At 54.1% G+C, this 15,223-nt stretch overlaps 1 protein-coding gene across 1 annotated transcript in view; it reads left to right on the top strand.

Annotated features, from left to right (window-relative positions):
- Positions 1-15,223, top strand: part of LOC106898687 (protein Wiz-like) — a 71,959-nt gene that overhangs the window by 1,603 nt on the left and 55,133 nt on the right. Inside the window, exon 3 of the mRNA XM_014960097.1 lies at positions 1,530-1,984. Within this exon, the coding sequence (XP_014815583.1) occupies positions 1,530-1,984 (455 nt within the window). The remainder of the gene's footprint in view (positions 1-1,529; positions 1,985-15,223) is intronic.

Genomic DNA, 15,223 nt, shown 5'->3' with positions numbered 1-15,223 from the left:
CCGGAGGAGAGGTGGTAAAAAAGGGAAATCCGTGTGTTTCTGACCCAATTTAAGCCGAATTCTGGTTAAAAATGATGCCACCACCCGCTGGTCCCTCCTGGTAAATGGGTGTGGGGGAGAGTGGGTGGCTTCATCCCGCCGGAGCATCCTTCATCCCGCCGGAGCATCCCACCCGCACCGCGCCGCTACTGCGCCAAACCTCTAAAAATCCACAAATTTGGGGGTTTCTCCCCAAAAAAAACCTCTTGGGGACTTGTGGGGATGTGAGATGTTGGAGCCTCGTGGGACCTTTTGGGGTGACACTGGAGGAATATCCCTACAAACCGCAGCCTGCCGGAGCCACCCATCCTCACGGAAGGAAGACGCCGGAGCCGATGGGATTTTTTTAATTTATTTAATCAATTTTTACCACTTTGGGGCAAAGTTAACCTGCCGGTGGCTTCGGGGCGGGTGAGATTTGGAGGTGGCCGCCGGGCATCGGGGGTTTGCTCCGTCGGGGTTCACTCCCTGGTTCTCCTCCCTCGGCCCTCGGGGCGGGGAAATATCTCGCGCCAGCTCGAATAATTCCCTCCTCATTTGCATTCTTACCTTGAAGGTATTTATAGTCTCTTCTTCTCTGCCTTTTTCCTTCTTCGCCGGGGTAAATTTAGCTCCTTCGCTCTCCTCCTGTGCCTTTATCCTCCGGCGGAACTGATAAGCTCAGCTTTTTAGCTCCATCTCCCTCTTATTTTCCCCACCCGCATCAGGATTTGACCCGGAATCTCCAGGATCCTGCCCCCCCTCCCTCTCTTTTTATTTCTCCCCATGATTTGATTATATTTTTTTTTGCCCCCCCTTTAACCTGGAGCGGCTGTGAGGTGCTGGAAGGTGTTTTGGGGCCATGGTTTATTTTTCAGGGGGGTTCCACACTTGGGTGGCCGGTACCTGATTGACCCTGAGGGGTCCTCAAACCCTTCGATGGGCCCTCAAACCATTTAAGGGGTCCCCAAACCCTTCGAGGGGGCCCCCAATGTCAAGGTACCGCTTTATCCCACCCGCTTACGGGGGAAGGATGCGGCTCAGCATCCCCAAATCCCTCCCCCTACAGCCTGGTTTTGGGGGTGGCCACCCCGTTTTTTGGGGTGCAGGACCTCCCAAGGGTGCAAACCACCACCTTTCCCAGCGCCGCATCGTGGGGATTGACTTTTTTTGGGGGGGAAATAATCAATTTGAGGATGATTAGGGTTTTTTTTAGGGGACGGAGGGGGCCCACAGGGTCCTGAGCTGTTTCCCCAGCGAATCGTGGTGGGGAACTGGGGGGGAGAAAAGCTCCATATTGGGGAGAAACAGCACGTTTTGGGGTTCATTGACTCTGGCAGGGACCTGGCAGGGCTGGTTTTCCTGAGGGATGAGCGATGGGATCCCATGTCTTGCCCAAACTCCGTGGTGCTTTGGTGTCTGCGACAAGGGTTTTTTCCCCAGCACCTTTCTCTGCAAAAATCCAACCTTTTTTTTGGTCTCATTTTCTTCTCTTTTTATATTTCTTGTAGGTTTTGCCGGCAGTCCCCGGCCGCCAACCCTCCCGTGTGCCGGCGCGGTGTTTTGTACCGAGTGACACAGCACAATCGGCGAGGGATGGAGAAAGCTGTCCCCAATTTCTCAGAGCGCCAAGGAGATGGAGGCAGAGCCCTGTTAATGCCACCGGAGTCCAACCAAGAGACTTTTCCTGCCCTTGAGGGCCCCCAAGGTGAAGAACGAAGAGCTGCTTTCCTTCAAGATGCCAAAAAGCCCCCGGAGAACCCGGCTTTATCTGGGACGGCGGTGGAAACGGAGAGGGAGCTGGAGGAAGAGGCTTTTTACGCCGCCGAGGGTCTGGGGACGATGAGCAGGGAGGGGAAGGGACCTTCCGGCTCCGAACTGCGCCCCTTGCAAGAGGACCCCGATTTCTTCTCCTCCCTCTCCCGTCAGGAGCCCGACGTGGCCCTGGAAGCGCGCGAGGTGGCCGGTAAGTCCCTGGTTGGCGCCGTTGGGGTGGCTTCTTGGGGGACGGGGGTGTCTCCTGGTGCTCTGCACGTGGCCAGTGTGACGCTCGGGTGGATTGTGTTGGGTTCTGATGGTCGCACCGGGGCGGTTTGGGTGGGCGTTTGTTCTCTCGCCCTTGAAGATGTTCCTCAACTCTCAACGTCTTTGTGGTGAAACGGGACCTGTGGGTGAGAAAAGTGTGGTTTGATGGAAGGAGTAAGGGGGGTACGAATGCCAACTGGCTTCGGCACCACAGATGGGGACAAAACCCGGTGGTGGGTCAAGCTGGTGGCTTTTTGGAGGTTCCTTGTCCCCTCGGCACGTTGTTGGGACCCCAAAAGGGTGGTCGTCTCCACCACGTGCTGGTGCCGCATCGGGAGGTGCCTGCGTCGTGCCGGCGTTGACACATGGTTTTGGTGTTGGTCCCCAGTGCTGATGTGGAGTTATACTGGGATGTCCTTGGCATCGTGAAAGCTCTGGCTGCTCTTGGAGGGGATGTCCTCTTGTGGAGTGGAGGATCTTTGTCACCCATGGGAGACCCTCTTGGGTCCTGCTGGTGCTTGGCTCTGAAGAATCTCTCCTCCAAGGGCTCTTGGGCGAGCGGGGAGGTTTTCATAGAATGGTTTGTGTTGGAGACCCCCTGGTCCCACTTGTCATAGACCATCTAGTCCAACTCCTTGCCGTGGACGGGGACATATTCCACCAGATGAGGTTGCTCAGACCTCCTTCCACTCTGATCTTGAACACTTCCAACGATGGAGCATCCGTAACTTCTCTGGGCAACTTGGGTCAGTGTCTCACCACCTTCACCATAAAATATTTCATCCTTAGGTCCTATCTAAATCTACCCTCTTCCAGTTTAGAACCATTGTCCCTTGTCCTACAGGTCTTGGTGAGGCCTTGACGTAAGCCATGAGAAGGTCTCCCCAGAGCCTTCACTTCTCCAGGCTGGAGAACCCCAACTCTTATCAGCCTTTCTTTATCAGGGAGGTGCTCCAGCTCGTGGGTCACCTTCATGGCCTCCTCTGGACCTGCTCTAACAGGTTCTTCTCCACCAGGCTGTTCTCAGTCCCCCAGCTTGATACTGGGGGATTGTCCCAACCCACATGCGGGACCTGGGTTGAACTTCATGAAGTGCATGTTGGCCTGGTTGAACTTCATGGGGTTCACCTTGGCCCACTTCTTGGCCCATCAAGATGTCACCCTGGCCTTTCAAGGTCCTTCTGGATGACATCCCTTCCCTCAAGGTGTCAACTCAGTTTGGTGTCCCCTACACACTTGCTGAATCCATGTTATTGGTGGAGATAATAAATAGCATTGGTCCCAGTATGGACCCTTGAGGGACTCTGCTTGTTACTGGTTCCCACATGGGTCTTGAGATGTTGACTCTAAGTCTTTGTAGGTGGCTCTTTGGCCAATTCCTCTATCTGTCGAGCGCAGTTGTCCACTTGTCTGGAGATCCCTGGTTGTCTGGTGTCTGTCCTCTCCCACCTCAACTTCTCCATCCTTTCAATGCCGATGGGTCCCTCCACCATCCCTGGTCCTACCCAAACCCCTCCACGCCTTTCCAACCTTCCAACCCTGTCCTCGCTGGAAAATGAGGTGGGTGGTGGCCACGGGTCCCACCACTGGCTGGTGATTGGCCTCCTTAATTGTCCTCGGGCTGGTGGGTGGCTTTTTCTCCAGCTGGAAGTGGTTCCTCTTCAACGCCACGTCCCTGTGATGAGTTAGTCCATCTCCACAGTCACCAGTTGACTTAAAATCTTATCTCCTGGTGCCGGTGACCTGTGTGGTGGTGGGTCCTGCTGTTATGTACCCACCAAGAGGTGGCTGGGGAAGGACCACGTTGCATCTGGGAAGCTCTTCAAGGTGGTTCTGCTCTGGGGTGCCACCAGGGTCCCCAGTTTGGGGCCACCCTGCTCTGGGGTGCCACCAGGGTCCCCAGTTTGGGGCCACCCTGCTCTGGGGTGTCACCAGGGTCCCCAGTTTGGGGACATCCTGCTCTGGGGTGTCACCAGGGTCCCCACCAAGGTTTAGTTTCGCTGTTTAAAACCCCCAGTTCTGCAGGAATTGAGCTGGAAAACCCAAACCCAGGTTTGCCTGTGCTCCGAACTGGGACAACTGGGAAAAAATGCCCAATTCAGGTACAAACAGCTCAGTTTCCTTTAGCTAAAAAGAAGTGTTTTCATCCCAAATTGCTTCAACCACCCACCATGGGAACCCCAGGGCTTTCCCGGTGCTGAAACCCGCCCACGGTGGCATTTATTCCCGATTTTGAGCTTTTTAGGGTTATTTTGATTGCGGTTGCCAGGAAGTTTTTTTTTCCGGGGAGGGGGAAGAAACAGGATGGGGTGTTTTTTTTTGGGGGGGGTCTGGATGATTAAATAAATCCACTGGGCCTTTTTTGGGGGGAGAAATCCCCCCTTCTGTAGAGGGGCTGGTGGAAAACTAGAGCCTGGGGAGGGTGGGGGGGTTGGCACAACCTCGTCCTTGGAAGGAGCAAATTCCCCCCATCAAAAAACCTTCCAATTTGGGGGGGAAATCCCCCATTTGAGCTCCCCCAAAAGGACACTTGAGCTCTCCTGGCGTCGAGTGCCACAGTTTCTTGGGAAGCTGGAGATGGAGAAGTTTTTCCTGGCTCTTTTTTTCCCCCGAATGAGGTTGGGGAGACGCCGGCAGCGCCCGAGGAGGGGGAGTTTAATTTATACGGGGCTGACAGCGAGGACAATGCCCAAGATGGGCTGGATGTGGCCGGGGGCTGAGGCTCAGCCTTTGTTTTCTCCACCTATTTTTTTCCCCCCTTCCCTTCTCCTTTCTTTTTAATCCCTTTTTTTCCCCCCCTTTCCCTGCCAAGAGATTTGGATTCCTCCCTCCCAGCACCCTTTAAGGAGCTCTCCCAAGTCGAGATCGTTCCTGGGATAGGTTGATCCTTTCCCCTCTCCAGCATCCACCTGCCACCACCCCCTTATTTAAAATATATATTTTTAGAGAGTTTTATGGAGTTTGTTCCCCCCACCTCCCCATGGGGATGAAACTCAAGAGCCCACCTGAGCTGGGGGGGAGGATGCTCGGAGCCATGTTCGCTCCCATTCCTGATGCCGTCGGGAAATGGAGGGGCAGGACACGGCGTTCCCGGGGTGGAAGAACCCCAATGACCCCGGGGAAAAGGCTCATCCCAGTTGTAGGTATTTTGTATATATATATTTTTTTTTTCCTTCCAAATATACTCTCGGAAAAGAATTAAACAGCAGAAATACGCCACGTTTTTGGGGGGGGTGGGGGTGGTGTTGCCAGTGCTCCGTGCGTTGGAAAATTGTCCCCATCCCTGTCTCCAGCCTGGAGTGCTTTGGGGGACAACCCATCCTTGGGTTGGCAGTAATTTGGGTGTTAATTGTCATCAGGCAATAACGAGGCTCATCCCTTTGGCTTCATCCCCCCTTCGCGGGGCTGGGAAGAGCCTGGCTTTGGAGCTGCCCGGAGGGTGATTAATTATCTGGCTTAAATTATCTTAAAAAGGGATAATTTCCAGCGTCGGGGCTCCATCCGTGACTCAGTTTCCCCCTGGAAAATCCCACTGCCACAGAGGGAGGGATCCGGGCTGCGCCTTGCGAAATGGGGAGAAATCCAGCAGGATTGGTGATGGTGGGAGCTCCCAGTGTCTGTTCTCATGGATGTCCTCGGTCCCAGCCCCCGAGACGTTGCCACCTTCGTCCTCATTAAGGCAACGCTCGTTAAGATGCCAAAGGGCCTTTTCTAGGGGTGTCCTGCGAAACAGGGGAGGGAATCACTGGGATGAAATTGCCTGAATTTTGGATCATTTTGGGGGTTGGTGGCACCGGTGACAAATAGCCACCCCTCAGGCTGGCTCCTGATCCACGTTGCTAATCACTGGGATGAAATTGCCTGAATTTTGGGGGTTTTTGGCACTGGTGACAAATCGTCACCCCTCAGGCTGGCTCCTGATCCATGTTGCCACCTTCTCCAGCTCCTTCCCCACCCCGGAACCTCTCCAGGGGGTGGTTTTCACCCCAAAACCGTGCCCGTCCTCACTGTGGGGACCTGGGAGGTGGTGCATGAAGGCTCAACAACTCTCCCAACCGTCGTGCCTCCTCCCAAAGTCCTGCAGATCCTTTCGTGGGGGGCTGGGAGCGGGGAAAGAGGGAGCCGGGAAGAGGCCAAAGGTGGTTTTTCTTCTCTGGGAAGAGCAAAGTCCACTTAAAGGTGCTTAAATCACCCAACTGCCGCGGGGCGGATGGAGATAAGGAGGAAGAGGCTGGAGAAGCACTGGTGGCCCCTCGGATGTAGGGTAGAAATCCGTAAATCCCGGTGGTGGATGGATGTCCCGGTCCATGGATGCACGGATCCATGTCCTGGTCCATAGATGCTGCTCAAATTGGGTGGCAGGCATCAAATATTGCTGGAAATAGCAAATGTTTACTGGTTCCTTTGCACAGCCCTGAATTGGGGTGTTGGGTGTTGGATGGACCTGGTGGACACCCCTGAATTGCGGTGTTAGATTTACCTGGTGGACACCCCTGAACTGGGGTGTTGAATGGAGCTGATGGGTGGCCCTGAATCAGGGTGTTGGGTTTTGGATGGAGCTGGTGGACGTGCTGATGGGTGGCCCTGAATCAGGGTGTTGGATTTTTGGATGGAGCTGGTGGATGCCACCACACTGGGGTGTTGGGTTTTGGGTGGAGCCAGTGGATGGCCCTGAACTGGGGTGTTGGGTTTTGGGTGGAGCTGATGGGTGGCCCCGAATCAGAATGTTGGATGAAGCTGGTGGATGCCCCTGAATTGGGATGTTGAATTTTGGGTGGAGCTGGTAGGTGACCCTGAATTGGGCTGTTGGGTTTTGGGTGGATCTGGTTGACGCTCCCGAACGGGGTGTTAGGTTTTGGATAGAGCTGGTGGATTGTCCCAAATTGGGGTGTTGGATGGAGCTGGTGGACACCGCCAAATTGGGGTATTGGGTTTTAGATGGAGCTGCTGGATTGTCCCAAATTGGGGTCTTGGGTTTTGGATGGAGCTGGTGGATGCCACTGAACTGGGGTGTTCAGTTTTGGATGGATCTGGTGGATGTCTTCAAATTAGGGCGTCGGGTTTTGGATGGAGCCGGTTGACACCCCCGAACTGGGGTGCTGGGTTTTGGATGGAGCTAGAGGGTGACCTCAAATTGGGGTGTTGGGATTTGGATGGAGCTGGTGGGTGCCCCTGAATCAGGATGTTGGGTTTTGGATGGAGCTGGTGGAGGCCACCAAACTGGGGTGTTGGGTTTTGGGTGGAGCCAGTGGATGCTTCCGAATTGGTGTCCAAAAACTCCAATAGTTGACATTTCTGAGCCATGCGTCACCAACGAGGAATGAAGTGGAGAAGGGAAGCGGCGTTTGGAGCCTGCACAAAGGGAGTGTTGGTCTCTTAAACGGGGTTTTCTGAAGACCAACTTCTACTGTTGCTCAACTGTTGGTTGAGTCAGTGCATTTGTCTTGGTCTGAGTCATCCCAGGTGGCGTTTTTACAGCCCCGTGCCCAGGGAGACACCAAACCCCCCACCAAAATTGGTCCTTGAAGTCTTCTGGTAGATGTTTCTGTGGTTTACAAGCCCAACCCTTAAAGTCTCCCTTAAATAAGTCTTGGATTCTTTGCCGTGGAGAGTGTGTGAGGGTCTTGAGATGCTGCCATCTGGCCCACCTCTTCCCAAAGAGCATTTGGATGACCCTTTTTGGGACGAGTGGATGAGATGCAGGAGCAAAGAGCCAGAGCAGTTGGTCCATGGGAGCCTGGGAAATAAAACGAAGAGGTTGAAGAGGCCGAAGTAAACTCAGCCCTTGGCCAATGCCAAGGTTTGGCCTAAATCTGGGCTTTGGTGGGGTGATGAGACTTTGTAGCACCCTCAGAATGAGTTTTAGGGTTGTCTGGGGGGAAAACATGTCATTCCTGTGAGGTGGGTCCCCACATGAAGTGCTCCACAGCGTAGGAAATCACGTTTTGGGTCAGTTTTGGGTTGGTCTTGGGTTGCACGGAGACCTCCGGGTGTCTATAAACCTCTTCTCCGGAGCGGAGCAGCTCACGCGTCACCCATCCCAAGGTGTGTTTGCCAACTTCTGAGGCCACTTATTTATTTATTTTCTTTTTATGGCCCGCCTTTGAACTCTGTCCAGAAAAGATACGCAAGTCATGAGACAACCAGGCACCCAACGGAGGTTGCAGCTCTCGCTAAAATTTGCCTTAACTCTTTGGGACGGGCCCCGGTGCCTCCATCTGGTGGCCCTTTTCTGAGGTTTTTTTGGCGTGCTGACCCCCCTCTCCCTCCCCCCCCAAAATCGTGGCTGGTTTCCAATGTCGTCTTCCTCGCTCGCTGGTGTCGGGCCAAGCGTAAGCTCTTGGCTTTCAACTTCTCTTCGCCAGGAGGTTGAGCTCACAGCCCCAGTAAACCTTCCTCACTAATTACCGCTTCGTCAGCCTCTTGGCCTGCGAATGGGTGCCAGGAAAGATGTCATGTTGTTGCCTAGCAAATAAATAATTGAGTACTTGAGTCCAGGACAACAGGCAGGGCTTGGCTGGAGCTGGGACATGGAGTACGGTTGGAAACCCTAAAGTTACGTGGAAAAAAACCAAAACAACCCACTTTACATCTCCTCTAACGCTGGGGTAACAACCTTCTCGGCCAAGAATCTCTTCCTAAATTCTTCTGGGGTTTCTACTTTTCCAACCGTGCTGTGGGTGAGCACCAAAATAAAGATTTGATGGGTTGGGTTGAGTGGTTGCTGGTGGTGTTCCTGTGGAGTGGGAAAAGTGGGTCATGACGTGGTCCTCAAATGCCACCAAGAGAACGGGATGAGTGTTGTGGAAGGTGTTTTCTTGCCAGGGATGGTCTTTGCTTTGATAAAACCTGACTGGGCAAGGTCTGCGGTGAGGAGGGTCCTCTCTGGTGGACAAATTAGGATTTGATGGCTTGGGTTGAGAGGTTGGTTGAGTGGTTGCTCGTGATGCTCCTACAGGGTGGGAAGTGGTCTTTGCTTTGATAAAACCTGACTGGGCGAGGTCTGTGGTAAGGAGGGGTCCTCTCTGGTGGACAAATTAGGATTTGATGGCTTGGGTTGAGAGGTTGGTTGAGTGGTTGCTCGTGACGCTCCTACAGGGTGGGAAGGTGGGTCATGACGTGGTCCTCAAATGCCACCAAGAGAAGGTGTAAGTGTTGTTAAAGGTGTTTTCTTGCCATGTGTGGTCTTTGGTTTGCCCAAACCTGAGTGGGCAAGCTCTGCGGCAAGGAGGGGTCCTCTCTGGTGGACAAATTAAGATTTGATGGGTTGGGTTGAGTGGTTGCTGGTGATGTTCCTATGGGGTGGGAAGTTGGGTCATGACGTGGTCCTCAAAAGCCACTGAGAGAATGGTGTGAGTGTATTGAAGGCATTTTCTTGCCACGGTTTGGCAAAACCTGAGTGGGCAGGGTCTGTGGAGGAGGGGGTCCTCCCTGGTGGTGTTGGGTTGAGTGGTTGCTGGTGATGTTCCTGTGGGGTGGGAAGGTGGGTCATGATGTGGTCCTCAAAAGCCACTGAGAGAACGGTGTGAGTCTATTGAAGGTATTTTCTTGCCACGGGTGGTCTTCGTTTTGGCAAAACCTGAGTGGGCAAGGTCTGTGGTGAGGAGGGGGTCCTCCCTGGTGGCCGGTGGTCCTCCTTGGGGTGTTGGGAGAAGGTTTCTCGCCCGCGTTGGGTTGCGGTTGGCCAAGGCCCGCAGCACCTGCCCTGCCCGTCTTTCGGTGCCTATAAATATCCTCCCAAATCCAGCACCCCCTCGAGCAGCCTCTCTCCCCTGGGCCATCCCTCCTGCAAACGGGGCCACAGGTTTAAAAATAAGCCGGGGGCAACACTGGGCAGGGCCGTGGATTCTCCTGCTGCCTCGCAAAGTAGGCCATGGCCTAGTCCTTCTTCTCCACTGGGCATTTCTGGGGAGGGAAGGTTCCCTACTGGTGCAAATTTGGGTTTTTTTGGCCATGCAAAGCCAAGCTCATGGTTGGGACAAGCGGGATATAAACGTGGGGTGGGTGTGGGGTTGGGATTTTCGGGGTGGTTTGTGCGGGGTTGGGTTTTTCTGGGTGGTTTGCTTCTGTCCTACAACCCAGGCTGCTCTCCTGGCTACCAGATATCTATAAACTTTCAGCAAGTGGCCTAAATCTAATTTTTTTCCCCTCAATATGGGGGGAAAAAAGCTATTCAGGGGGGTGTGAAGGGATAAACGACTTATTTGACCCCTTTTGCAAGAGGAAAACTCTGCTGCCGGGTCAGGCTGGGGATGGAGATGCCGTAACCTTCTCCCAACCCCAGCAGGAATGAGCTCATGCTTCGGCACGAGGCCACGTTAATCCTTCTCGGGAGTTTTGCTGCTGCTGAGAAAATAAAATTCACGGTGTTTGCGCTGTGGCTCCTGCAGCACCGCGTCTGGCCGTTTTCTTGGGGAGATAACAAAGAAAAAGGTGTTTTTAAAGTATTTTAACAGCAAAAAGACTAATGAAAACATTGGTCCGTTGCTTGATGAGGTTGGTCACCTCAGGAATAGGGGTGAAGATAAAGCAGAGACCTTTCATGCCACGTTCACTCCATCTTTAACACCAGTGATGGGCCCCGGGACCCTGTGGGCTTGGGCCCTTGGAGTTGGTGGAGCCCCCTGGAGGTGTGGGCCCCTTGGAGTGGTGGGACCCCCTGGAGCTGGTGGCCCCATGGAGTTGGTGTGGTCCCTGGAGGGTGTGGGGCCCCATGGAGGTCGTGGTCCCTGGAGGGTGTGGGGCCCCATGGAGGTGGTGGGCCCCTGGTGGTGGTGGGGCCCTGTGGAGGTGGTAGTTCCTGGAGTTGGTGGGACGCCGTGAAGCTGGTGGTCCCTGGAGGGCGTGGGGCCCCGTGGAGGTGGTGGGCCCCTGGTGGTGGTGGGGCCCTGTGGAGGTGGTAGTTCCTGGAGTTGGTGGGACGCCGTGAAGCTGGTGGTCCCTGGAGGGCGTGGGGCCCCGTGGAGGTGGTGGGCCCCTGGTGGTGGTGGGGCCCTGTGGAGGTGGTAGTTCCTGGAGTTGGTGGGACGCTGTGAAGCTGGTGGGGCCCCATGGAGTTGGTGTGGTCCCTGGAGTTGGTGGGGCCCCGTGGAGGTGGTGGTCCCTGGAGTTGGTGGGGCCCCGTGGAGGTGGTGGTCCCTGGAGTTGGTGGGGCCCCGTGGAGGTGGTGGTCCCTGGAGTTGGTGGGGCCCCGTGGAGGTGGTGGTCCCTGGAGGGCGTGAGGCCCCATGGAGGTGGTGGGGCCCTGTGGAGGTGGTAGTTCCTGGAGTTGGTGGGGCCCCGTGGAGGTGGTGGTCCCTGGAGGGCGTGGGGCCCTGTGGAGGTGGTGGGCCCCTGGTGGTGGTGGGGCCCTGTGGAGGTGGTAGTCCCTGGAGTTGGTGGGACGCCGTGAAGCTGATGGTCCCTGGAGTTGGTGGGGCCCCATGGAGGTGCTAGGCCCATGGAGTTGGGTTGGAGGACCACAACTGGGGGCACTGGTAACCTCCCAGTTGACTTTGAACTTGTGTGGGATTTGCATGCACATCTGGTGGTGGTGGGGCCCCATGGAGGTGGTAGTCCCTGGAGTTGGTGGGACGCTGTGAAGCTGATGGTCCCTGGAGTTGGTGGGGCCCCATGGAGGTGCTGGGCCCATGGAGTTAGGTTGGAGGACCACAACTGGGGGCACTGGTAACCTCCCAGTTGACTTTGAACTTGGGCATGCACACAAGCCTACAGGTCCCCATGGGGTACATCCCTGGATACTGGGAGGGTTTCGCCGATGTTATTTGTGAGACCTTCTTCTCACTTCTTGAGGGTCTCGGGACTCTGGAGAGGTCCCAGTCAACTGGAAACCAGCAAATGTTATTCCAGTTTCCAAGGAGGGCAGGAAAGATGACCCTGGTAATTATAGGCCTGTTGGTCTCGCTCCGGTGAAATGATGGAGAAGGTTATTCTGGGAGGTGTCGGAAAAACACTTGAAAAAACGATGCAGTCATCGGTCAAAGCCACCGTGGGTTCAGGAAGGGAAGGTCGTGGCTTCCTGAGGGAATATCCTTTTGTGACAAGGTTCCCGGCCTTGTGGCTGTGGCTTTTTGGGGCTTTTTAGCAGAGATTTTGATACTATTTCTCACAGCATGGACACAACTCGTTGGGTGAACAGTTGGCCGAAGGGTCAGAGTCAAAAGAGTTGTGGTCAATGGGGCAACATCTGGCTGGGGACCAGTCACCAGTGGTGGTCTCCAGGGATTTTTCTCTCTTTAATGGTTTTCTTGATGACCTGGCCACAGGAGCGCACGTTAATTAAGTTTTCTGGTGATACTAAATTAGGAGGAGCTGATGATTCCCTCAAGGATGGAGATGTCTTGTGGAGAGATCTTGGTAGATCACAGTGCTGGGCAGTCACCAACTGTATGACAAGAACAAATGCCAGATTTGCCACGTGGGATGGTGTCCTCTGGGATGTACCTATAGATCTTGGGGTCAAGAGGCTGGAGTGAAGCCCCGCAGAAAGGGGTCTGGGGCCTTTGGGTGATGGGAAGCTCACTGGGAGTCGACTGTATTGTTCTCATGGCCCAAAGGGCCACCCATATCCTGGGGTGCACTAGGTGAACCAGTCAGAAGACATGGTTGTCCCATGTCTTGGTGTGACCTCACCTTGAGTCCCGTGGGCAGTTTGGGGCTCTACAATCTGAGAAGGACGTAAAAATATTAGAACGTGTCCAAAAAGAGGGCAACAGAGATGGTAAAAGGAGTAGAGGGCTTCTGAGGGTACCAGGGTTGGTCAACCTGGAGAAGAGGAGACCGAGGGGGGACCTCATGGATGTCTGCAACTTCTTCACAATGGGGGAGAAGACATGGAGGTGCTGATCTCTTCTCTTGGGGGTCTGGTGTGTGAGGGAAGGGCTTAAAGCTGCATCAGGGGAAGTTGAGATTGGCCAAGAGTTCTTCATGGAGAAGGTTGTCAAGAACTGGAACAAAGTCCCCAGGAATGTGTTCATGACCCCCCCAAGTCTGTTGGTGTTCAAGAAGCTCTAAAATATAGGGGTTTAACTTCCAGGTTGCCCCATGTGGAGTCAGGAGTTGGGCTTGATGATCCCTATGGGTGATCCCTTCCAACCTAGAAGATTCCATGTCCTTGTGTCTTGGGGACACTGGTTTCCACCCAGCTGGTGCTTTGTGGTTTGGGGGAAAACTAGCTGGTTTTGAGACGTGAGGTTCTTGCCACAGAAGCGCCGTGTCCTTGTTGTAGGAGAACTGGTGGCACTTCTCCTGTTTGGCTTTGTCCCCACGCTGCAACATGGACCTGAGCAGCTGCTTCCCTTCCTCCCCGGTGGATTGTCCTCCTCGTAACCTTGTTTTCTGGTGTGTTACTGCAGTTTTGGGATGTCCGCATGGTCAGAAACCTTTATTTTCTTACTTTCTCCCAAAAATGTGTGTGTCTGTGAGAAGACGCTTCTTGGACTTGGCCATCAAAGACTCCCAGATGTGGAAAAAAGGATTAGTTGAGGGATGGAGGATCTGGGGGAAGTTTTTCTCCTCAGTTTGTACCAAATAGTCCCTACAGAGGTGTCCAAGCACAACCCCAACCCTAAACCATGGGGAGGGACTGCAAATCTTCTCAATTTATCCCTATTTTCCAGCAAATGTTGCTGGTGGACGGTCCCTTCATGCTGATCTTGGGGCCAAGAGTCCTTCTTGGGGTCTTCCCTGGGGTGTTGAGGACCCCCTACCCCTTCTGTGCATGGGTTGATTGAGTGGAGGAAGCATCTCAGCAGCTTTTTGGGGCTCCAGCTTGTCAGTGGAACCCCTGCCAGTCCCAGCACGGGGGGTGAGATGCCACCAGGCGATGCAATCCAGCAGTTCTTTGTCATCCTGGCAACCCTTGGCCCCGACACCGGGCCAAGGTGGCCCCGATGCTGTGCCAAGGTGGCCCCAAGAGCCCTGTACTTGAGCCAAGGACGGAATCCAACCTCTTGGCTGGGTTTTGGGGAAGGAAGATGATTAATTAGCATTCCCAAGTCTTCGCGGCTGACAGTGGGTTTGGGTAATCGGAGAAGACAACTCGTTACGGGCCGACAGCAAGGAAAAGTGAGAAGATCCCTCAGGAGTCTTCTCCGTGGCTTTTGAGCATCCAAACTGGCCTTTGGGGATCTTCTGGATGGATAATATTACAAGGTACGAAAGAGCTGAGCCTGGGGGCTTCCCCGTCGTTTCTTTTTAGGTGATTAAAACCCCGTTTTAATGATGATGGAGCTAAAACCTGTTGGTGGAGGGAGGGGAAAAATGTCCATGGGGGAGAATTGGAGGAACCCGGAGGGAAAAGGGGGGGAGGGTGAAGTGAATTGTCGGTAAAAAACAAAACAAAACAAACAAAAAAAAATCCAACAAAAAACCCGCCGTGGCTTTTACGGGAGATTTGCTGGAAATTGTAATTTTGATGGATCCAAAGGCGATGAGTTTTCGCAACGGAGTCTTTGGACGCCTTTCAAGCGGCTTTTGGATCGAAAAAGCTCCTCTTTTCGTTAGACTCTGGGATGTGTCCTCTGCTGACGAGGAAAGTTTCTCTGCCGGTCACGTAAATCTTGCGGGATCCAAGGGGGTGAATTTGCTCCGAGGCTTGATAACTCTTTAAGGGAAATAAAAATAAATAAATTAAAAAAAAAGAAAAGAAAGGTTTTCAAGGAATCAGCTTGGAATTGCCTCCGAAAAGGCTCGGTTTGGGCTCGTAGCTGCGGGTGAAAGAGTTGAATGGGGGGGTTGGGAGGGGTTGGCACCCTCGGGCAGGGCTTTTTCTCACTCCTTTTGTTTTTTAAGAGGCTCGATAATGGGGGGGAGGAACACAGGATGGGGAAACACCTCGGGTAGAAAATGACCCGGTTCAACAGGTATTTGCACCCAAATTTGCAGAGGGAGGTTGGTTTTTTTCACCCACCCCCCCTCTGCCCCACCATGCTGGACCCTCAGCATCTCCTCGCCCCCCCGGAGAGGGACCACGATGGTCCATCCTCCTCCCAGCAGATTTGAGGGTATGACGTTGTGGGGGGATGGAACCCCAAGGGTTTGGAGCGGAAAAGGAACGGCTGGATTTTATGGAGCGTCCGTACCCGGTCCCTGGGCTTTGGGAGATGGGTTGGGGCTGGGCCGGTGCTTGGTGGGGGCGTTAAGGAGAACTGGCAAGAAAGACATCTTTTGGGGGGGGGGG

The sequence above is a fragment of the Calidris pugnax genome, unplaced genomic scaffold, assembly GCF_001431845.1.
Source record: "Calidris pugnax isolate Ruff unplaced genomic scaffold, ASM143184v1 scaffold498, whole genome shotgun sequence".
In the NCBI taxonomy this organism is placed as follows: Eukaryota; Metazoa; Chordata; class Aves; order Charadriiformes; family Scolopacidae; genus Calidris; species Calidris pugnax.
The sequence above is the reverse complement of the archived record's forward strand: the minus strand, read 5'-3'. Positions and strand labels throughout refer to the sequence as shown.